Source organism: Lepidochelys olivacea, assembly GCF_965140295.1.
Source record: "Lepidochelys olivacea isolate rLepOli2 genome assembly, chromosome: 27".
Lineage (NCBI taxonomy): Eukaryota > Metazoa > Chordata > Testudines > Cheloniidae > Lepidochelys > Lepidochelys olivacea.
The window spans coordinates 15,099,586-15,124,166 of NC_140437.1; the positions used below are offsets into that span (position 1 = coordinate 15,099,586).

At 45.3% G+C, this 24,581-nt stretch overlaps 2 protein-coding genes across 2 annotated transcripts in view; one reads left to right on the plus strand and one right to left on the minus strand.

Moving 5' to 3' along the window:
- The first annotated feature begins 275 nt into the window (after window positions 1–275).
- Window positions 276–7,715, plus strand: PSMB3 (proteasome 20S subunit beta 3). The gene is made up of 6 exons (XM_084615437.1): window positions 276–499; window positions 3,398–3,582; window positions 4,097–4,204; window positions 5,489–5,666; window positions 6,192–6,286; window positions 7,594–7,715. Exons 1-6 carry the CDS (start codon window positions 497–499, stop codon window positions 7,640–7,642), a joined length of 618 nt encoding a protein of 205 aa, XP_084471563.1. The 5' UTR covers window positions 276–496; the 3' UTR covers window positions 7,643–7,715.
- Window positions 7,716–8,183: 468 nt separating this feature from the next.
- The window catches only part of PIP4K2B (phosphatidylinositol-5-phosphate 4-kinase type 2 beta), a 32,965-nt gene continuing 16,567 nt past the window's right edge, over window positions 8,184–24,581 (minus strand). Inside the window, exons 4-10 of the mRNA XM_084615436.1 lie at window positions 19,777–19,929; window positions 19,013–19,159; window positions 17,648–17,686; window positions 15,769–15,882; window positions 14,279–14,537; window positions 13,784–13,887; window positions 8,184–12,751 (exon numbers count right to left, since the gene is read on the minus strand). Coding sequence (XP_084471562.1) covers window positions 12,671–12,751; window positions 13,784–13,887; window positions 14,279–14,537; window positions 15,769–15,882; window positions 17,648–17,686; window positions 19,013–19,159; window positions 19,777–19,929 — 897 coding nt within the window. The 3' untranslated portion in view covers window positions 8,184–12,670. The remainder of the gene's footprint in view (window positions 12,752–13,783; window positions 13,888–14,278; window positions 14,538–15,768; window positions 15,883–17,647; window positions 17,687–19,012; window positions 19,160–19,776; window positions 19,930–24,581) is intronic.

Sequence of the window (24,581 nt, forward strand, 5' to 3'; positions counted from 1 at the left end):
ATTTGAGCATTTGCGGTTGGCCAGCCTGTGACTGGCCCAGGGCGACGAGCAAGCACCGATGGATGCAGCCTGCCAGCGCCGGCGAGCTACATACACGTGCAATGCCCCCATTCCCCCTCCAGCGCATGCAGCCGGCTGCGCTTGCGCACGCCTGCACGGGCTCAGCCGGGTCCGCCACGATCCCATCGTGCCCCGCTCGCCATGACGCTTCATTTTTTTTTTTTCCCCCCCCCTCGCGTTCACACCGCTCCTTTCGCGTCTCAACCAACCTTCACCTTCAACCCCAGGCCTGGCCCCGCCCCGCCCCGTGACTGACGGCGAGGACCGCCAATTCCAACAGGCAGCGGGCCCGGGCGCGGGCGTTGTCCGCCAATGGGAAGAGCGGGAGGCGTGGCTCGGAGCGGCAGCGGGTTCGGGTGCGCGGCGCGGCAGCCCGGAAGGAGCCGGTGGCGGGGGAGGATCGTTGCGCTTGGTGGTGTTCTCGTCAGCCGGCGCCATGGTGAGGCCTGGGGGACCGGGACCGGGAGGCCTGGGGCTGGAGTCTGCGAGGGGGGGGGCGAGGCTGGAGGGACTCGGGGGGACTGGGCTGGGGGGGCGACTCGGGGGGGCGAGGCGGGGGGGGAGGCTGGAGGGGACTCGGGGGGACTGACTCGGGGACCCAAGGCTGGAGTCTAGGGGGGACTCGGGGGGGGCGAGGCTGGGGGGGATTCGGGGGGGGCGAGGCTGGAGGCTGGGGGGGGACTCGGAGGGGGGCGAGGCTGGAGGGGACTCGGAGGGGGGCGAGGCGGGGGGGGCGAGGCTGGAGGGGACTCGGGGACCCAAGGCTGGAGGCTGGGGGGGGGACTCGGAGGGGGGCGAGGCTGGGGGGGATTCGGGGGGGCGAGGCTGGAGGCTGGGGGGGGACTCGGAGGGGGGCGAGGCTGGAGGCTGGGGGGGGACTCGGAGGGGGGCGAGGCGGGGGGGGCGAGGCTGGAGGGGACTCGGGGACCCGAGGCTGGAGGCTGGGGGGGACTCGGAGGGGGGCGAGGCGGGGGGGCGAGGCTGGAGGGGACTCGGGGGGACTGACTCGGGGACCCAAGGCTGGAGGCTGAGGGGGGGACTCGGGTGGAGGTGGACGTGGGGGGATGGACACCTAGGATTGGAAGCCGGGGAGGGGCCTGGGTGCTGGGCCTTTGTGGGCATCTGGTGCTGGGGGGCTTTGGGGATGGGGCTGGCCTGGCGAGGTGGGGTGAAGATGTAGGTGGTGGCCCTGTCTGGGTGTGGGGGAGGACGAGACCCTAGCGGGTGCTTGTTGGGAATGGTTTAGTGGCCCAGTGATATGGAGCTGTGATCCGGGACTCTTGGGTTCTTTTTCTGTCTGTGTCAGACACTACTTCTTGGCTCTTGGGCAAGTCGTTTTACCCCTCTTTAGGTGGAGATGATGCTCGGTGCTCAGCAAGTGACCTCCAGGGGCCTGATGTTTGTAAATTGCATTGAGATTCTTGGCTGGATGGTGCTACAGTAAAGCTAGTGTGTAGAACCCTGCAGCACTTGTTACTTTCTGCTACAATACTGCTGTGTTTGCTCATAATGTGAGGACAGGTCTTTGGGGGTAGGGACTGCCTCTTACTCTGTGTTCACAGAGCACAATCAAGATCAGTCCGCTGTGTTTTGTTACTTACCAATAACTGTCTCCCATCTTCCTACTGCATGTGCTCAGTTAGAAGGATACTTAAACTTTTTAATTGATGCTGTTTCAATTGGGATGGTTACCCCCAAAGAACCAGAGGGTTTTATGCTCTCAGTTACCTTAGATCAGTGGGTCTCAAACTTCATTGCATCCTGACCCCCTTCTGATAACAAAAATTACTACATGACCCCAGGACGGGGGACCGAAGACCGAGTGTGGGGCAAAGCTGAAGCCCAAGGGCTTCTGCCCTGGGCAGTAGGTCTTGGGCTTCAACTTGCTGGGGCCCAGGGCCAACACCAGCCTTGATGACCGCATTAAAATGGGATCCCGACCCACAGTTTGAGAACCTCTGCATTATATGGATTGTTTAAAATATTGGTTTCAGAGTAGCAGCCGTGTTAGTCTGTATTCACAAAAAGAAAGAGTACTAGTGGCCCACCTTGATTATCACTACAAAAGGTTTTCTCCCCCCCTCCCCCCCCCCCGCTCTCCTGCTGGTAATAGCTCATCTTAAGTGATCGCTTTCTTTACAGTGTGTATGATAACACCCATTTTTTCATGTTCTATGTGTATATAAATCTCCTCACTGTATTTTCCACTGAATGCATCCGATGAAGTGAGCTGTAGCTCACGAAAGCTTATGCTCAAATAAATTGGTTCGTCCCTAAGGTGTCACTAGTACTCCTTTTCTTTTTTCTTAAAATATTGATTTAACAAGTTAATATTAAGTCTGCTGGGGAAGTTCTTTGTTGAAAATGGAAATAATGATACCACCTTTGTAAAGTGCTTTATTGATGAAAAGTGATATAGAAAAGATGCTTCTCGTATTTATTTATTTAATTACTGCTACTACTCAATTCATGGAGGGAGATTTACTATCAGAATTTCAGTGTGAAATTGATTGTAAACCAGAGAAGTTCTGTGTTTAGCTATACTGGAAATGAAGTGTCTTAACTATAGACTTCATACATTTGATCACCTCCTCTGTTAATCAGATGGACAGCAGACTAGGTGCGCAGAAATAGCAGGATACAAACATTCTGCAATGTCATCAAGGAGAATTAGGCCTTGCATAAAACAGAATATTTTCGAGAGGGGGAGCAGGAGAGAGGGGCTTTGCCCTCTGAGTTTATTTGGTATTCTGAATGGTGAGGAGAGCTTATCTGTGGCCCTGGACGTGAAGCTTCCTTTATAGTCACAGATTCAGTCTTCGGAAGATCCTGTTTATACACAGAAGGTGCATACAGCATGTGCATGAGGTGATCAGGTAATTAAGTTGGTATTGCAGTAGAAAATAAAAATTAAAAATTGGAGAACCTAATACTATGGGTAAGATGATGGTGCTAGCGAGAAAATGACTTCAAATGAGGAATTAATTATTTATGGTCAATGTAACTGGCATTTGTTAAAGGAAATGAGATATCTGACGCTTTTCTGTAGCAGTGAGGGCAGCTAGATTATAATGGCTTATTTTGCCCTGGGAGGACTTGCAGGTATTTCTAGAATGTACTTGACCAAATGATCTAAAGATTTAGCACAGACTGTACAAGACAAACCTAAGCAAATGCAGTGTAGCCTGATTTAGGGGGTCCCTTCCAGCCATGTTATGTGTGACTTGTGTGTCTTGGCTAAGCTGCATGGGTCTAGTTGATACTAGTCCTTCTAGTATAATTAATGAGTGTACTCTAAATGTCCACTGAACCCAAAAATGATCTTTTTCTTTTATAGTCTATTATGTCCTATAATGGAGGGGCTGTAATGGCCATGAAGGGGAAAAACTGTGTGGCCATTGCATCGGACAGACGGTTTGGAATTCAGGCTCAGATGGTGACCACAGACTTTCAGAAGATTTTCCCTATGGGAGATAGACTATATATCGGGCTGGCTGGGCTTGCCACAGATGTGCAGACAGTGTAAGTGGAATCTTCTCTTGTGAACACTTGATATTCCTGGTCTGTAGGAAGGGAGTTCATTGTATATCTGTAAAGACACAATGTATGTTACACACAGCTGTTTAGGTAGCATCTTTGTCTGAGCATCAAGACTTCCCTTCTCTGAACCCCACTGCAGTCATTCCTGTTGGAGTTATTCTTGAACCATCCCAAAGGTCTTTGACAACATGCTTCCTCCACAGTGCCAAAGACTAGCGACGTTGGTTGTTGGCTAATTGTGCCCTGCTTTTAAAAAAAAAAAAAAAAATCCACTGTGTTCCAAAATCAGAGCTGTGTCTGATTTCTTAAAAGAGCACATGGCAAGTGAGAACCAGATGTCTACATTTGAAGTGCATATCTGCATTCATTTTAAATACATGTGTCCGCATCATGTGTCCATCAGATGTTAATCTCTAGTAGCAAATATTAACCATTGGGAGGGTGGAAGAGATCCTGATGGATGTGATTATAATACGGATTTTGATCTCATCTGCAGTGCCCAGCGGCTGAAGTTCAGGCTGAATCTCTATGAACTGAAGGAAGGCAGACAGATCAAGCCCCAAACTCTCATGAGTATGGTGGCCAACCTACTCTATGAGAAACGGTAAATATCAAACAGCTGAGCGATTCCACAGATATCACTGAAATCAAGGCATGGTTAATGGAGTTAAATTATGACTCTAGAGGAGTTGAGAGGCATGTTAATTTTCCTAGTGTTTACAAAGATGATATACCTATGTTAACTCTGGTAGCTGCACTGGAAATAAAGACTGCTGAACTCCATGTATAGATGGATTCCAACAGTGAATAAACCATACTTTGAGCACAGTTCTGCCAGTTTCTGAAATGGTGCTGAACATGGCTTAGTCCTGTGTACACATGAAGTAAAACTATATTCGGCAGCACCAATTATCAGTAATGGGAAACCTTAATGGAGACATAACTATTGTATGGGTGTCTTACACCAAAGACTTAAGAGCTAGGTCACTGAAGCACACTATGTTTGATACTCACTTGAGAGATGGATAGTTAACAGCATAGAGGGGAAGAGTTTTTGGAATGAAATTGTGTCCCTGGAATTGGTTTCAGTTTGGGTCCAATGTTTAAGGAAAGCTCAGTTGTATCTAGATTCTTACTATCACAAATAACAGTTGCACACTGAGTAACATTTAATTAATAAACAGGAAGCTGCTATCTTGAATCAAAGTGTTCCTGACAGTCGCCTTTTGCATAGAATATTATCAGGGACTTAAACTCTGATTCTTAGAATTGCTAGATCAGGCATTCTGAGTTGGGCAAATTCTCTAACGTGCTGAAATGACCTAGAATTCTCTTCTAGAGCAACTCCCAACAGAACAAATGTAAGATATTTATAAATAACACTCAATTCCAGTTGTACCACATTTCTACTGCTGAAGACTGTTTGGAGGCAGGCCAATGGGATCTAAAGATTCTCCCCCACCACTTAAGAAAACACCAAAACATGATGGTTATGTGCTCATGGATGCAGAGGGCACCTGTTTTTGAAATACAAGGACCACTTACTTTTTCCTGAACCCAGATCAAAAATGTTTGTTCCCTAAAAGTAATGATTTGCCTAAACACCAGAATCTGGAAATCGTAAACAGCTTTTGAAACTTTGACTTCAATGGGGAAGCAGATTATTTCAGTGTGTCTTTTTGTCACTGAAATGTTGCTGAAATAAAAGTCCATTCACAGTTATGTGGTACTAAAACAGAACTGGGTAGTTCCAAACTAATTTGAAAGGCTCCTACTAACACCAGAGATGGAATAAATACTTTCCTTAAACACCTACTGAGTTAGAATTCTGCTGTTACTTCAAATTTATGCATCCTTAGGCTGTTGACTTATGCTTTGCTGTTCACAGGTTTGGACCCTATTACACAGAGCCAGTTATTGCTGGACTGGACCCCATAACTTATGAACCTTTCATCTGCTCTTTGGACCTGATTGGTTGTCCCATGATAACAGATGACTTTGTTGTCAGTGGCACCTGCTCAGAGCAGATGTATGGCATGTGTGAGTCTCTCTGGGAGCCTGACATGGTGAGTGAGGCGGTGGCAAGATCTGTCTAGTGGTTTAACTTCCAAATGATTCTTGGATTTTTTTGAATCCTTTGCTGTTAAATTGGAGAGAGGGAATTCAAGCTACTCCTATTGTATAATAATGCCTCTACCTTGTGAAGTGCTTTGACTACTGATGAAAACCCCTATATAATCTTTAATGTATTTATGTTCATAAACACCCCTGTGAGGTAGGGAAGCATTATTTTAACATATAGGGAACTAAGGCACAGGGAGGCTAAATGACTTGTTCAGTTACACAAGCAGTCAGTGGTGGAGTGAGGAATAGAACCTAGGTCTCCCATGTGCTAGGCCTGTGCCCTAACCCGACAATGGACCATAGAAAAAGTTTTAAGGTAAGTTGTGGCAGAAATATGCGAGATCCCGAGTCCAGTTTCTCCTTGGGCATGGAGAGGGTCAGAGTGTTGCAGCTTGGTGAACTGCCCCAAAACCTAGTAGCTCAGCTATAGAAACCAACTAAAAGACTTTCCCTTCCTCTCTTTTCAGGAGCCAGACCACCTCTTTGAAACGATCTCGCAGGCTATGCTGAATGCAGTGGACAGAGATGCTGTGTCTGGCATGGGTGTGGTAGTCCATATAATGTAAGTATGGCTTTCACAGTCTCTTTCCCTTGGAGAGAAGTGGCAGAGTTAAACACAGAGCCTTAAGTCAGTCAAGGAACGGCTACTAGGCTTGACCTCTGCCCTCCTTCAGTAAGGTCTTGTCTACACTAGATCTTTAAATTTGCTAACATACCTTGCTGCAGGAGCACTGGTGATAATACATTAAGAGTCTAGTACAGCTGCTGTTAGCAGCATTCCCCCCCTCCAGTTGTGATTATTTGCACCCAGGAGGTGCTACTTCAGACTGAGATGAAATAAGTCACTGTAGCACTCAAGATTTCCATGCAGAACTAAAAGCTGCCTTGGCCACCCCTTATGTTCTGTAGTGTCTCAGCTGTTTTGTTAATCAGCGAATTAAGGGAGGGCCTTGTTTAGAGCTCTGTCTGAAACTGTAGTGGAAGAAATGGCTCAGGCTCACCCCTACAGGTTCTGGAGGAGAATGAAGTGTCAATGACCTATTTCAAACCTGTGTCTCTGCACGGATTATGAAGCTAGGAGTTGTGATAGGGAGCCATTTATTCATGGACATCTATTAGAGACAATGTAAATTGGATGCTAACTAGGGAGAGCTCTAAAACTAGGGCATTGCATGTGGGTCTTGCCCACATGCTCAGGGTCTAACTGACCACCATATTTAGGGTCAGGATGGAATTTTCCCCCAGGTCAGAGTGGCAGACACCCTTGGGTTACTTGCAGGTTTAAACTAGTGCAAATGGCAGATTCTCTGTAACTTGAAGTCTTTAAATCATGATTTGAGGACTTCAGTAACTCAGCCAGAGGTTAGGAGTCTGTTACAGGAGTGAGTGAGGTTCTGTGGCCTGCAATGTGCAGGAGGTCAGATTAGATGATCACAAGGGTGCCTTTTGACCTTAAAATCTGTTGCAGCAGCTGTAGGCCAAGCTTACTGTATACACCAGGGACTTCTTGCATCTCTCTAAGCCCCCTGGATGCCAGCTTCCCCTTACCCACCATTCTTACGCTGCAAACAAGAGTCGGGGTGTCAACATGTTAAACTCTCTTTGGAGGATGAGGTATTACAGTGGAAGGCAATAATTAGTGCTATCAACCAGTAGTTTGTTCTATAGCCACCTGCAGAGCTGCTTGAAGCAGCTGGCAAGGGCTCTATTTTCCCCCAGATCAATAGGGTTCTCACCTTTTTAATGCCCAGAACATTTCCTGAAATTTAGAATTGATCAGAGGGGGTGTTGAGTTACTGCATTACATAGAAATGTTCCACCACATTTTTGGAAGGATGAAGTGGTAGTTTGTCTCTCCTCTTGTTGCAGTGAAAAAGACAAGATCACCACCAGGACACTGAAAGCACGCATGGACTAGCCCCAGAAGTTTGTGCTTGTTTCGCATGCCAGGCTATTTTGAATTTTTTAAATAAACTCTCTCCATTATTGTAGTGGGCTTGCTTGTTCTTGTCAATACACTATAGGGAGAGAATGCAGGCTGAATGTAACAAATATACTTATTACAAAATAACTACATAACTGGAGAATCTGGATTTATTCACTCTGCAGTACCCCTCACCACCATGAGAAGGCCTGGGTTTCAGCTATATAGTTGGAACAGAGTTTGCTATCATCCAAGCTGGAGACTGAGAGTAGTGGTAAACTGCTGAAGCTGTTGCTTTTCATGGTATGTAGCAGTGGTAGTTTCATTTTTGCCCAGCTGTGCATACATTCAAAGTGAGATTCTTACAAAACAACTACTAAGGACCTGCTCAGAACAAAATAGTATTTATTTTCAAGGGGGATTATGGCTGTAAAACTGTACTTGGTATTGCAGCAGTAGCAGAGGATAGGAATCTGATTTTGCACAGCTTAGCTACAGTAAAAACAGGCAGACCAGAACTTATTAGACAAGGATGTACACAAACTTTTAATTTTATTTTTTTTTCTGGCTGAGACTCATCTTGTAACATGCATGCATTTCAAAACAGTAAGTTTCTCAAATTGCTCCTAGCAAACAGACAAGCACAGAGGACTTAATTCCTATTTAAAAAAACAAACAGCAGTGAAAATCTAGAATGCTCCATTTTTCGAAGTTTTAGATTAAACTTAATTTATTCACATTTTTTCAGTTGCACTGATTAGCCCCACCACTGATCTGTGTGTAATAGGCTCATTTAACACAGCTCAATCCAATTGCATTTAGTATCATACATCTAAACAAAGAACAGCACAAGATCTGAGTGGTCAACTTAAACCACTTGAATCACAAGAATTCATTATACATGTCAAGGAAAGTCAGTCATGGCTAATATCATGGATGCTGGCAAATAAGCTCAGCAAGGAGGACAGGTAGGCAAGTTGGAAATGGTGCATTAAAAAGCAGGAGGGGAGAGTATTGTAATTTGTTTTGAATTAGTTGTAGGATGGTGCAACCAAAGTTGCACACACCTTGACCTTTGTTTATACCACCTAACACTCCAGCCTTCCTACAGTGACAAGTGGGGCACCTCTGCACAGTAAGTATAGGATAGGGAGTCCTTCACAGGTCTGGGCCAGAATATAATTCACCCAGCAAAAGACTTTTCTCCATAATTAGTCTCACTACAATTTTATGCCTCTAGTTTCACCTGGGGTTAGAACACTGATTTGAACTTGAAGGCAGTTTTGATAGCCACTGGCAGGAAAAACAGTCATTCTTTGCCTAGGTGGGCAAATAGCAAGCACCCCTCATTATTAAAAACACACTTAATTTTTACTGTCAGTAAAAATTAAATCTGAAGTTAGATTTCCTGGAAGTGGAAGAGCAGGCCCTTCATTATGCTGTAAAGTCTGTATCCACCTCAAAAGTGCATTGTTCTACATAAAGAAAATTGCATGCCATCTCTTATTTAAACAACTGGCAGCATCTTGAATATTTTCATAACATCCTTGGTCCTATCCAGTATTCTTAGCTGAAAATTCCAAGGCCATTTGACTCTTCAGGGATTAAGTCAAACACCATTGACCTTTTTTAAGTACACTCCCACCCCCCAGAGCTTCATAATTAGCTAAAGAGACTACAATCAAAGCTAGGGCATCATTAGAGGCACTGTATTAAGGGATAAGTAGAAAAAACTTGATAGAGGGAGGAAACAAAATCATACACATCTTCTCAAAGATAATTCCATAACCTCCCCTGCTTGCTGCTCTTATAGGTGTATGACAAGGACAGACAATCAGTCTGTAAGTGAAAGAAACCAGAGAGTGGCCAGGTAGGGTTAGGCCCAGTGCAGTGAGAGAGAGAAATAGAGAGATGCTCCTGCCCTGATTAATTTTTCCTAAAGTTAGTGGGGTGTGTGCTGGAAGGGAGAACATTCCCTATCTTCCAGTTCCACACTAGCTTTTTTCCTTTTTGCCTAGCATGTTAGCAAAGAGACTTTCCTGCCATTTGGCTGGAGTCTCTTAAGTGATCTGCTCTTAAGAGTTTATTCTACAGCTCTAAAGACTGCATCTTTTTCCATGTGAGCTATGGTTTTAATTGCAATGCACTTCAGTGTAACAGGATCTGGGAGGGCACATGCTACAGGCAGAAGTATATCTACATTCAGCAACCTAGAACACAGTCAGATTGAAACTAGATAAAGCTATTACAGGCAGTTGTAAAAAATTGGGGGGGGGGTGCAGGGTGTTTAAATATTTGAACTCAAGAGAATAAAGATTCTATATCAAGATTAAAAACAAAAGCAAAAGTCCCTTTTAAAAACAAATCAAACATTTGCAGCTTCACCTCTTAGAGTAACAAAAAAATACTGTCTAGAAACAAAATTAGCATTTAACATAATGCTACCTCTCAAAATGTAAACAATATACAAACTGCTTATGTTAAACAAAGTTATACCTGGGTAATACATCTTTAAATGATAAAATTGCATTTAGTTTTTTATATATATACACACAGTATGGCAATAAAAATGGCAAAATGGGTAAGTGCTGAAGTGAATAGATATTTTTAGGGCTTTTATACCACTTGAGGCATTGAGACAACCAAATGGGGTCTAATAGAGGATTCTTTGCTCCCTATCTAGAGTGGGAAAAGAAATCACAAGGTCTTAAATCCTTAGTGTCATGTGTTTTGTAACATTGGCTGCAGGAACTACTAGTTTTGATTTCAGCTCTTTACCAAGTTCCAGCGAATCAGTTTTTTGCCCCAAGTTACATAAACTTCTTCCTTTGACGGTCTTTGGGTTGCCCACTTAAATATGCAATTTTTTTTTTTAAATTACGGTAAATAGGGAAGTAAACTGCAGCCATTCTGCAGTGGTATATTTTAAGTCTAGCATACTAAAGTTTCAAATAATTTCCCACAAGGAGAATGGCAAACTTACCAGGCCAAAATTGTAGGTTCAGGACTTTTTAAACTGTCAAGAGTAAAACGCGAATGGTATTTAATTCCTATTTCACGGACAACATAAGTGCATTTTTTGTTTAGAGGAAAGCAACCAATATCTTCCTCCACCCCTCTGTTTTCTCTTTGATTTGTGGTATTGTTAGCCGAACACCCTAAGACGTGCGAGAATCTTATCAGGGTGCCAGACAATAGCATGTTAGTTCCCCAAATTTACACAAAAACAAGACAATGGATTACAATGGCATAAAAAAATTTGTCCCCCATCAAAGGGAATGACCCATGAATGAACAAAAAGTTTCATGTCCCATTAAAACCAATGATTTGTTTTAGACCTTTTTTAAACACTATTTACAATGTACTCTTCTAAACCTAGTTTTCAGTCTTGACAAATCCCGTCATTCCCCTATGCTGGGGGCAGCGGAATTATGTCAGGAACGTGGATTAAAATAGTCATCCCACATTCAGAATCTAATCACAGCTAGCATTAGTCTAGTTAGTTACCAAGACACGATGAGTACCACCGATTCTCTCTCAACAGGACCAAATCGACAGAGCAAACTAGCACATGACACACACATTCTAACAGCTTATTCCTGAAACAAAGGCATTTGTGAAAACAGTTTCAAGGCAGATAAGCAACTTATGTCAACTGCAGGGTCTCTTCAAAACGGCTAAATCCTGCTTAAAAAAAAATACACATACCTGTTCTGCAGCAGAACAAATTAAACTTACAGCAACTTCGACAAGCTTGGCTGTGAAAAATATTACAAGCGTTCTGGAGACAAATAGGACATAATTCAAATTTCTTACGGGGAAAAATATCTGGAGTCAGTGTTCAGTCATTTATGCCCATTGACTCACTCTACCAGCTAGAGTTATGGACCTGGAGCAGAGCAGAGCGTAGACAATTACAACTCAAGTTCGGAGTCCTTTGTGTTGAGCAGTGGAACCGGACACACATCCAACTCGTTACAGTCACAACTCCCAACACTCCAGACTGACAGCAATTTACATTTCTCAAGCTGCACTTCATGTTGGGTGGGTTGGTTTTTTAAACCTCTTCTCAGGCAAGAATTCAAGTACTTGTAACAGAACTGGACGAGTTAGGAAGACTCTGAACATTAGCTAGATTAACACTGGCAGAACTGTCCTGCGTCAGCTCTATTTTAGATTTAACAATTGTCATTTTTTCTAGACAGCCAAATGTAACCCCAAACCCACAGAAGAAGTTAACATGATTTTCTTCTTCAGTGGAGTCTTCCCAGGCCTATCTTAAGCACGATGGTTGTGTGGCTATCCAGTATTTTTCATTCTACTTTTTAGCTTCTATGAGTTATGCCTTAAGTGACCATCTTTGGTAGATGCTCATTTCCCTCGTCTTCCTTGTGACGTTAATTTCTTAAGAAATTTCTTAACGCCCCCACAAAAAAAGGTGCCCAGCCTGAGTTTACCTAGTTAAGGTTCAGCAGCTCCTCAACATTTTCATCCTCAAAATGGCAAACTACTCCCCCCCCCCCTCCCGGCCCCGCCTCTGACCGAGAAGGAAATAAAAGGGTTTGTACAGCTTCCTGTTAAAAAAAACCTGTCCATTAAAAAGAACAGCAGTTTGTGGAATTAGGCATTGCTTCTCCTCTTATTTAACACAAGCTACAGGTTAGAGCTCCCCCTTTTAAACAGCTATTCGTGGTATCCTTACTGGCATCTCTTGATCAGAGAGGAGAAAGTGTCATTATGAACAGCGGTGCTGCAGCAATTAGATTCTCTTTTTTAAAAAAAGCCTCAAATCTCTATTTGGGCATTTCTGTAACAAAATGAAAAAAGCCACTTTTCCACCTGGGTCAAGTGGAATATTTGAGACTGCACCTAGATTAGTTTCCTGTAAATCATACAGTGCCACACGCTCACACTCACTCATCCCCCACGTGCTACACAGTGTCTGTTTTAGTGTGTCAGGCCGTGTTCTCTGCTCGGAAGTAGCCCCTCTTCTCTTCCTTTCTGGCTCAAGGTAGAAGGTGACTATGTCAGGATATTGGACATAAATTCATTGAAGCGTTTAGAGTACTGCTCCGGATTCACTGTGGAGATCTCCGCCCCAGCCTGCAATGCACGAAGGACAGATTAAGGCACAGGGCGGCTCTGATCTTTGGGGAGTTACAAGGCAGCACCATGGTAGCTGCAGGGGACTGTTCATAACTGCATGCTAAGCCCAGGGGAGTGAGGAGACAGCAGGAGGTTACTGCACCAGCATAGCCAGGCACCAAGAATCACACAAACAAGAATCTACAAGTTACATTGGTTCCAAGCTCCATGACAGCTGGACTCCTGACCTGAAGCAATTTGCTTTTAGTCTAAGTCTGGGGCTCTACTCAGGAGATGGATGCATGGTATTTTATTCATTGTTTTTAGAGGCGGGTCTGGAAGGAATATCAAAGGCTGCATATCCTACCCATGTGCCAGCTCTTTTCAAGCCCTGTTTGGTAGTGACCTAAAGTTACTGCCTGATGGCCGTTTGGTGACCTAGGCAAAGCAAGTTGCTGGGCGTCAGTCCACTTTTCGTGATTCAGGGTCACATGTTGGTAGTCTGAGCAGAGAGGGGGAAGCCAATAGGCCAAGGAGCTTGATCTCTCCTCTCATCCTAGAGGTGAATCTATCCAGGTCAACTCTGAGGCATGTTGGCTGTGGTGTAACTGTTCTGGGGATGGAAGACTGCAATGATCAGGGCCGGCAAGCTAGCACCTTGCCCAGCACTAGTCACTTGGGGAAAAGAGCAAGAGATCTGGCTAATGAAACTTTCCCTCAGTGGTCTGGCCCAGTAGCTTAGTGTCTGTTTGTATTGCTAAGAGAGGGAGACTTGAGCTTTTTGATCCCTGAGTCAGCGACAACAGGACAGGAGGCTCAGCCCTGGTGAACACATTAATGAGGGATACCACCAGGTTAGGGATCAGTTCTGTTACAGACGGAAGGATCTCATGGGTGGTGGGGAATTTTCAGGCCCCTGAAAAACTGGTTTTTAGCAATTATTCAAAATGTCAGCACCATAAAAAAAAAAAAAAAAACACACCCACAAACGAGAGAGACCCGGAAACACCCCCCTCTTCTCCCAACTTCTCAGAGGAGAGACCTGCTTACCCCATGTTTCACTGTTTTGGCAGCATGTGCAGCTTTCTTTTTTGCATCGTACGGCGTAAGAATGTCTATAATGGCCATGAAATATACCTCCTTCTTAGGGGCACCTGAGAAGACACAAAAGTCTCTTTAACACACTCCCAAGCTACATCAGCAGGGCTTGAATAACCACCTGCAGCCACCTCTATTAATAGAGTAAATAAATCTGCTTTAATGTAATTAGCAGGCAGGGGGAGAAGCAGATTGTAAGAGGTAGAACAGAGGATCTACCAGGAACATCAGAGCAGAGGCCCACATACCCTCTAGAAACATCAACATCCCACACTGAAAGCCTTGTTTCCATGGAGTTTAAACATTTAACATTAACAGCAAGGGAATTGAACATCCAAGTGGACTGGTTCCCAGGAGAGGGTCTGGGTTAGTTCTCGCTACACATACCCCACCCAAAACAGGACACCTTTCCTGCCCCTCCACATAACAAGACTCCTCCTCACTCACTGTCATGGCTTTTCATGGCATACACGTCGACTGAAGGGTCAAACTCCCCAGGCCCAAAGAACCGTGGGAAGTTGAGGAGGTTGCCGGGGCTGTCAGGTGGGGTCCCGTAAGAGCCAATAGGGTTCCCGCCAATGCCATCGTTCTCACACTCCTCGTCCTCGGCCCGATCCTCCACGTCCATCTCCTCCTGCTCTGCCCGGTCAACATCGTGAATGCCCACCAGCAGGCTGTAGTCCATGATCTTCAGCTGAGCTAAAAACTGGGAGAAGGGAGCAACAAAACCACAGGGACATTCTCATGAGCCAAAGCTACCTAGCCCTCAGCACGCACTGCCTCCAGCGATCACGGTCTTGTGGCTAGAGCAGAGTCAGAACTCTGGGTATGTACCTGGCTTTGGGATGTCGTGTGAGACTTGCTCCAAGGACATATATCAGCTGGCAGTAGGGCTGGGAACAGAACCCAGGAATCCTGGCTCTTAGCCCCCTGTTCTGACCGTTTCTAGCTCAGTTGTGAATGCTTAATGGTTTCGATGGTTTGAGGTCCTTGCATGGAAAGGGGTTACTTAGCTGGAGGAGGGTGTTAGTGTGTCGATATAAATGTGATCCCATCAAGATACCCAACCATGATAAAACCAGCTGGCTGCACCATCAACATGGAGAGGAGAAAACACCTCTGCATTTTGAGCAGAGACAGCCAGTGACCACCACAGTGAGTTTGATCAAAGGACTGCAGCACTGGGAATGGCCTGCTGTTTCTGTTGAGGGCCATCTGAAAGACAGCTCAAGTACAGTCAGTCTCTCATCTCTCAAACACTCAGGGGATAGATGCTGCATTGCTTCCATCTGGCAGGAAATCAGTCCAAATGTTTGCAATGTGTGGTACAGGCGGTTGGCTACCTATAGCGAGCCAGCGGGACCGAGGGATGTTGCTAGTTTAGAAATGAAGGAAGAACACATCAGGATGGGGAGAGGATCGTGACAGAAAAGATCTAACAGCAGGATTGACCTAAGTCAGCTAACCAATGTGGAATCAGCCAGTGGGGCCTTCTAAGATGGAACTCCAGAGAGGTTGCTGGAACATTTGCATCTTGGATCCAGTAGGCGGATAGCATTTGATGCACAGAGTTGGGCCAATGTTGTATGAGCCAAGAGAACCACCTAGTGTTGGACACTGAGAGAGACCGGACAAGAAAATAGCTGAACCACAGGCCTTGGGCTACTGGGTCAGATGAGTATTCCTATAGCACCCAATGTATTCACTGATGCATTCTGATTGGGAGGAGACAAGAGGTTCTCTCTGCCCTGTTCTTCCTTGTCATTTCCCAGTCTCCTCCATAGCAACTGCAATAGAGGATGCATACTTTAAAAATAACACAGCTACTGTACCATTTGGGGAGGGGGAGGAGGGTAAGATACGGACGGACTGTGGGGTCACAAAACCCAGCTGTCTGAGCCCCCTGTTCATGGCAACAATCTGAGCCCCAACTCTACCTCCACGTCCCGCTTTAGCTTTTCGAGGAAGTTCTTTTTACTCTCTTCTCCAACGTGGAGCTTCTGGCCTTCATTCAAGAAGTCGTTGTCTTTGAACGTTGGCAAATCCTTGGCCTGTGAGATAGAGGACTACGTTAGATATCCTGAGCCGAATGCCAATGGCCACAGCTATTGGCGGGTCCATTCTTTTGCAAAATATCAACTGGACCAATATGACAATGGAAAACAGAGGAAGCTGCGTTGACTTAATCTTCTAAAGCAAGAGATTCGCTTTTTCCCATACGCCTGGAAATGGCATGGAGCAAGACACCTGGATTTATCAGCAAGTCCGTTTGCTTGCCTCCAGCTTGGAGGGAAGAGGAGGGTGGAGGCAACAGAGATACCAATAGCAGCTCAGTTTCAAAGGCTGCCAAGAATATTTGCTTCGGGCTGAAAGCTTGATCAACAGTCTCAGCCAAGGAGGGGCTAGCCAACCCCACAAATAGAAGAAAAATCCATGTGGTTGTTTTCAGATTAGAAAATCTTGAGACAAGTGCTCCTCTCCCCCAATCATTACATGAAAATCAATCCACTGCATTTTGAGGACTTTGTAATGGGGACCAAGTGTTTCTGCAATGTAAGTGCTTCTCATGGATATTAAAGAAATTAAGTTTCACAAACTCTTTGCATGTATAGCTGGGAATTACATTCTTTAGTCCTTAGAGTGGCATGTAAATCCATGGCAATTTATATAAGTATTATGTGGTGTCACACAAAGCCACATCAGACAAGAAATCATAGTTACACCACATAGGGAGTAACACCACATAACCAGGCACAACAGGGCAATTGTAAGGTGGGGTTAGATTATACCCAGATATTGGAGATTTAATTTTGAAAAGGAAATTCTCAGTGGCTTGTGCAAGAGATCTGTAACTTTTTGGGAGGCTACTGTGTAGACAGGAGAGGAAATCTTCCAGGATCCCTCCAAGGTCTCCACTCAAAGACCCTGTGATCAAGCAATCCAGCCTTCCAGCCCAGCCTTCCTGCTTGAGTGAAGTGCTGCTCCCTAAATCGTCATGACAGCTCCAAAAAATTGAAACAAAAGAAGTGTGGCCTTAACCAGGTGTGCTCAGCTCTACTAAGTGGCTTTGTTACATCCCATCCCCCTGGACCATACCTACTGCAAACCCTTATGCGTGTGCTTCAGTTTACTACCATGAGGCGTTCAGTTGATTTCAATAGTACTATTCATGGCAGTAACATTAAGCATGGGCATAGGGGTTTGCAGGACTCGAACCTTAGGTTGAAAGCTCTGTAGAGAAGGGAGTCAGGACCAGATTTACAAAGAGATTTAGGCACCTAAAGATGTAGGTAAGTGCTTAGTGGGATTTACCAAAATGCCTATCCCCGGTAGGTGTCTAACTCCCAATCTGGCCCTTTGGCTTCAGATTGGCCTGTGAGATACCTGGCACGCTGAGGGTAATAATGGGCAACATTTCTGGAAGAGCCGACATCACACTGACTTTCAGTGGGACTTAGGCACTTCTGAAAATGTACCCTATATGAAGGTATTATTAGGTACCTCCTTTGGCAGAGCCAGTAGCCTGGCAAACAAGGGCACCAGGTTGTACCACACCTAGACTGTCAGGCAAGCCCTTTGCTTTTTTGTTAATATTTTATTTTGTGCCACAACAAGATAAACCATTGCACAACCTTTTGGGGACTAACACACAGTTGCTATAATGGAGAATTTGAACTAGCAGTTCAGCTTGTCACCAGGTTTCACTGTTGGTTAACCCTTTGGTATGAAGACACAATTAGCTGGCCAGCCCCCTTGTAAGCACCGCTGGGAGTGAAATGTTGTTCCTGCACAGTAAAGTAGCAGTATCATTCATACCTTTTCTTTGTCACTTGCTTCCCTGGAGACTGTTGAGCCCTGATAAGAACAAAAGAAATGGGACACAATTCACCATGAGCAGCCATCAGCAGAATTTAAATTGACCATCACAAGGGGTAAAAGTACAAGATTCAGTTTATTTTTTTAAAATGCTTCTTTGCTCCTGATGAAGAGGTAACCTCACAAAAATGTATTTTGAAAACATCATATAAAGGCAGCAGACAATGGTCTGAGCTGGTTGGAGAATGTGTTCCCTTTTCCCTTGTTTGCGGTCTCTCTGGTACTATATCCCGTAATTTGACCAATGCAATGTGTTGCCCTGATTTTAAAAATATATGTGATCGAGAGGAGAGAGACCTGCACCTTCCTGTGAATCATCTGGTCCTGGATATTATAGGATATTATAGAATCTGAGCTAGATGGCCACCAATCTGATTCAGTACGTGAATCCCTCTCTCACCACAACCCATGCTTTGAACAGTGAGGATGAAATCCTGGCCCCAGTTGAAGTCAATGACCAACCCCCTTGAGCCAGACTCGTACTTCCACACTTTCAAGGCTCAACTTTCTCACGTCCATGACAACAGACCACATGGTTTCTCTCTGCATTAGCACCTCCAGGAACTACACAGCTGCAAAAAGCTTCTGACCTTTGCTTTATGAAATGCAGCTCACGCTACACTGTGAAGAAGTGGATTTTATCTCAATAGTATGCATCTCTCTCTCCTAGTGCAGACAAGGCAGGATAAAAAGACACAATGAACCTTAGTGACGTGCTATCAAAAGGAAAGTGAATACTTTGGTTCAGTATTGTTTGGCCCTTAAAGTAATCCTGCCTTGGCCACAAACTGTAGGAGATAAAACACACTGTGCCTAGAACTTCCTAGCCTCGGAATTCAGCAGTTACAGAAGTCAACCAGCAGGCTCTTTGAAAGTGAACTGCAAAGGAAGGATACCTTGTGTCTGCCCTTTTCTACTCTTTTATGTTGTATAAAGGGAACCTCAATATTAGAAGTACCAGTCCCAGCTGCACTGCTGGAACGGAAGGACTGTCAAGCTTTAGTGGACGAGGAAGGTCCTGGATCTGAGTTATGGGACTTATTCAGATCTCTTCCCTCTTCAACTAGGGGCTGGCACAGATGCCACTCATGTTTCAGCCTAAAGAGATGTCCTCATCCAGGTCCACCAAAGCTTGACAAAGTCCTTCAGCAAAAAGGGAAGTCAGGACCTCGTCGATCTAGTGTGAAAAACAATTTAAGAATGCTTCATAAAGCAACAGGAAGGGAGTCCTATACAGGGAGAGGTATTTGTTTTTAAAACTCGTCTCACTGACCATGTATGGACTGGCTGCTTTCAGAGCCTTACCTTCAGATCATACTTCCGATGCACAGTCAACCTGTGACTAAATACGTTCCTGGTGACTACCATGTAGGTTTCCACTCCATCCACGGTGAGTCTGTACATGCCTAGGAACTGGGGGAGAAGGGTGTTCCCATGGCATTCCACTATAAACTGAAAGGGTGAGGAGGGGGGGAAAAAAAAGTCACACTACAGGTCTCCAGTAGCGCACATGGTCAAAGAGAAGCTAAGCATCTACCTCCAACTAAGAATGGGGCTTTTTAATGGCCATCCTATACCTCTGCTCAAGGGAGGCAGAAGGACACACATTAAAACACAGCGGAGCGGCAGAATGGAGTGGCCATTTCCATGCACAGCAGCTGACCCAGATTACCATTTTCCCCTCTGCAAAATAGCATTTTCCTCTCCTTATCCATCTGGAAAGCTTTTCTAATCCAATGTGGAACCTTAAGAAGAGGTCTCGATTTACAGCTTTCAAGCACTGGCAAGCCTGCAGGGCAGGGATATTTACATTGTTAGGAGGGCCAAGCCTTTGGGGGAGAGGTGAAGTTAAAAATCCCATTGTGCTCCCAAAGCAACAGAAGACAACCTGTGGCCACTGGCAACATCCAGTCTCTAACCGTACAACCTCCCCTGCGCGAAGGCTGCCGGCGAGCGGTAGCTGAAGCTATGGCCATTCCATCGGAATCCAAGGGCTAGTCTCAATTCATCAGACGTGCCCCTAAGGCGTTATCCGCCACCCTCTCCTCAGGGTTCTAGACTCACCGTACCTGATGGTACTTCTTTAGTATGTTGTGCATCTCTGCTACATCTTCACTCGACACTGCCTTAATGACAAACCTCCTGTCGTAGGTGGTCAGGAAACGGGCCCCGCATCGACCTTGGCTGTCGCTGTTCACTGGAGCACTTCGTGTTACAGAGTTCTGAAGGATAACAATGGGGAGGAGAGAAGAGGTTTGATCTTATTAGAGGAGATGGTAACGAGCTGCAGGCCCCCCTTTTAAAGCCAAGGCATCAGCTCAACCGGTCCAGCGGTTCTCTACCTTCTCAATGGGATAAACAGATTTCAGTGGGACAGCCTTTTTATTCTGTTTGTACAGCACCCTAGCACTTAGTACTTAATATTCTGGTCCATGACTGGACCTCCTAGACTCTACGGTAATACAAATAATGGGAGCTGTTGGATGCTCAACACTTTTAAAGGCAAGGCCACTTATTTAGGTGCCTAGATCTGGGATCTAGCACCCTGATTTTAGGCCTCCATCTGTAAAAAGCTTGCCCATCAATTTGTTAACACATATTTAATGCCAGTGATTAACACACGTTTTGAAGCAAGGAAGTCTTTGCTAAAGAGTCATCATCTCTCACCCCTTCAGTGATGGTGCAAGGACTCACAACACATATGGTCAGAGACTCCTTCAAGTTCCTCCAGTAAAACCAAGGCCAGCCAGACTGGACATTCCTGATACATCCAGGGTATAAAAACAAGTAGGAATAAAGGGTTTTTAAAAAATGTCACTTTCTTGATCCATCGTAAAGCAGCAAAAAACTGGCACACACCTAACTGCTTAGAAATCCTCTGCAGGTCACCTTTGACCCAAAAGCCATTCCCTGCTATTCTTGTTCTTGAGAGTTTGACCAAAGGGCCTAGAGAACAGAAATACTGATTGTTCTTCCAACATGCAAGAGGAGCTCTCCTTTATATTCCTGTCCCCACCCTTAGGAACAAGATGTAGCCGCTTCTCTCAATCCTCACTGCAAGATTGGAAAATCCAAACGGAACTGCCGAGTCGAGTAATCCATGACAATTATGTTCTGCGACAAGGGTGCAATTAAATTGTTTCATCCTTTGACCACACCACTTAATGAACAGCCTCACGTCCTAATGAAACACAATACAGTGGAGTGCTAGAAATGTGGAGACTGCAATTTACGTAGTAGCCACAGAAGACATCTATTCTAGGCTGTTTTCGCTACCCCTTAAAGATTCCCAGCATTGTGATCTTAGTCCGGTTTTGCTGGTGATAGCTGAAGTGGGGGACAGCCAGTGTTCTGGTGGTTGCCAGGGTTTTAGTCATCGTGCCATCTATACACAGGGAGCAGGGTTATATGATGTGGTGGTCAAAATGCCAGCAGATGGTCTACATTAGCACTTTCACCACTACTGCACCAGTGCGACATTTTTAGAAGTCTAGTGTAGTGAAACCATTACAGAAAAAGCTTCCTTGGTGTCTTTATTACGATAATTTATATTGTGGTAGCACCTTAAAAGCCCAAGCCCCATCCTACAAGGCACTGTACCAACACAAAAAGAGACAGTCCCTGCCCCAAAGAATCATAGAATATCAGGGTTGGAAGGGACCTCAGGAGGTCATCTAGTCCCACCCCCTGCTCAAAGTAGGACCAATATAATGTAACGATTGGGGGAGAGGAGCTCTTGTCTCAAGATTTTCTAATCTGAAAACTACCACATGGATTTTTCTTCTATTTGTGGGGTTGGCTAGCCCCTCCTTGGTTGAGACTATTGATCAAGCTTTCAGCCCGAAGCAAATATTCTTGGCAGCCTTTGAAACCGAGCTGCTATTGGTATCCCTAAATGGCCCCCTCAAGGATTGAACTCACAACCCTGGGTTTAGCAGGCCAAAGCTCAAACCACTGAGCTATCCCTCCCCCCTAAAACTTGCAGTCTAAGCAACCTTGGCAGGTAACAGACTGTAATCTTCTGTTCTGATCTTTCCCCATTTCTCTTTGCTGCATGCCTGTAGCTGAGCATTTGGTCTAAGTGATCATACCGACATCCTCCTCAATCCATAATGAGTTAACATAACGAGCTTTTGTCACTTCGCCCTTACCCATTACTGCAGTGTCCCCTTGCTGCAACTGCTCTGCAAGAACAGCTGGTTTGCACCTTTCCCGCTTCTATCATCGTACCATGTGTATGTGCTGGGCGCTGCACATACGCACAGGAAGAGACTGTCCACGACCCACTGAACTCGCTACTCAGAGAGAGAGTGAGGAGGGATTGTCCTCCCCATTTCACAAGCTGGACAGTTCAGGCACAGAGAGATGAATTGACTTGCCCAAGGTCCAACAGAGATTCTGCGGCAAAACCAGGAACCGAATTCTGATCTCTCTTCTAGCTACAAGGCCATCCTTCCTCTTTTAAAGATCAACTCCCCCCCGCCCCCCCACACATTGTTTTATGTATATGAGCAAAATCTTCATTTTATTAGACTCTGAAGCATTCCATTTTATTTTGCTATGGTCTTATATCTACCCACACAAGCTAAACCTCACACCTGTATGTGTGCTTCGAAATGCTCATCGGGATGAAGGATGCTATGTTGCCAAAAGCACGTGTGCTTTTCTGGATACCAGTTACAGACAACAACATCCCATATTTTTATGCCAGTAATTACTACTGCTCTCTCTCCTCCATTCACGGAGCTTTTTTAAAGCATACCAGCAGAGGGAGCCTGCTCTTCTGCTCCTGTGGAGCATGGGACATGGAGGCAAACAGAGCCTGCTGTGAACTACGGGGGTTTCCAGTTGCAAACTAAAAAATAAGCTGAGAGGAGAGATTTTTCATTTTCGAACGAAGCATTTAAATGCACCTCACTTTAATGCAGAAGGGGAAAAACTCACTTCCTGCCAATGGCCTTGAAACCATCAGGGAAAGCAGGGAAGGGAGAGGGACATGGGGGATTGCTTCTTGCTGACATTTGCAGCTTAGTAGGTGCTGTGTGGGCTAACACGCATCATCTCAAAAAACAGAGCAGTTGCCACCATCAAGCCCATTTCCCCTTTTTTAGAGGGGACAAGAAGTAGAAATGCCAACCATTTGTAGTCATGTAGAGATCCTGTCGTGACGCTCTTTTACACTTTATTCTCTCTCCCCCATAGAGTAGGGATGATAAAAATGTAGCTTCCTGGGCAAATTCCCACTCAAATAATTACATTCTACCTGCCTGAAACCCCACTGAAATTTCAAATGAATGCAGCATTCTTTACGTCCTGTCTGACATGGCCTCAGTCCAATGGAGTGCTGCTAAACAGCTGACACTGTCCCACCCCAGAGACAGGAGAAAGGATTCCTGTAGAGTGACGGGCACTACATAAATGACAGATTAGGCAAGAGAGGGAAGTGACGCAATAATGGTGTTCCCAGATAGGTTACTCTGTATTACTCAGAATCACTTCCTAAGAAATGAGCATCTAGGCTACATAAAAACATGCTAAGGCAGATTAGCCACAGGACAAAAATAACAACGGCGAGAAAGCGGCTAACAAACAGATGTAAGAGGCACGTTGAATTGTGCGAAGCCAACACCCACACAGTTATTTCTTACAGCCAACCCGCTACGCATCAGCTGGAGTTCGGATAGCTTTGTCCAACCTTCTGCCTCAAGATCTGGATAAAGCCTGGCACGAAATCATGCCAATGGGCTAGGCGACAGCACTTCCTCTGCCAGTACAAGGCAATCACTGTACAGAGAATGTCTGACAGCAGGAGGGGAAAAAAATAAAGGCTGGCATAGTCCATACCACCGAAAGGAGCGACTAGTCATCTCTAGTGACTGGCTTATGTGGGTTCTCTCCAGATGTCACTGAGATTCCAAAGATGATACTGTAACCAATCAGTGGCCTCCTGTTGACACCCCTCACATGGCTGCACATCACAGCCACTCAGACCTTCACAGTGACTTCAGAGAGAGAACTCCGATCCTCCTGCTCAGAGCCCACAGCCCCCCAGCATTTTGGCTGACGTGGCTCCGTTAGCAGCACTGGGCCCTGACATGCAGTTGTGTCCAGTATTAGCGCGTGGACGCACACTAGGGCATTTCCATCTTTAGTATTTAAAAAGCAACGTCAACGACCTTAGCGCCATTTTTTCCACTTGGTTTCGTAATACCAGCAGCCAAGGGTTCCTGGACACTTTACACATATTCTGCTTTTCACGGGATGATCTCAGAATTCCTTACCATCATTAAGGGCTTTCATTGGGTGGTTTGAGAATATCCGCATTTTTATCAACGGGGAAAACTAAGACGGACGTAAGAATTCCTGTTCACACAGTGAATCTGTGGCAGAGCTGAGATTTGAGTCCAGGAGACCTGACTTTTGTTCCTTTGCTAACCACTAGACTCCACTGCTCTTCATACCAATGTGCAGGCAAGAGATTAAGTGCAAGCAGAGTGGGGGCACAGGGAAAAGGTGGGTTTCCGCTGCAAGCCTTTTCAGAGCTTATCATAGTAAATAAAAGGTTATGAAAAATACCCAACAGCACCTGTTAGAGAAATTCCTTATTTGTGATGGATCCCAGTGTAACTGAGAATAATAAAACCACGCTCTTATACAGTAGATGCTCATTAGTAGCAACATATCAAAGCCTTTTGCTGTGTTGCTCCTAAGCGGCTGTTGCTGTTACGGGGAGTGTTGACAATTCGCAGTAGGGAAAACGTTCCCAGGGGAAATGTTGCTCGTTAGTCGTGGTTGCTCTTCCCAGGTGTTACTGCAAACAAGCGTCTACTGTAGAGCATTTTTCATCAGTGAATCTCAAAGCTCCAAACTTAGG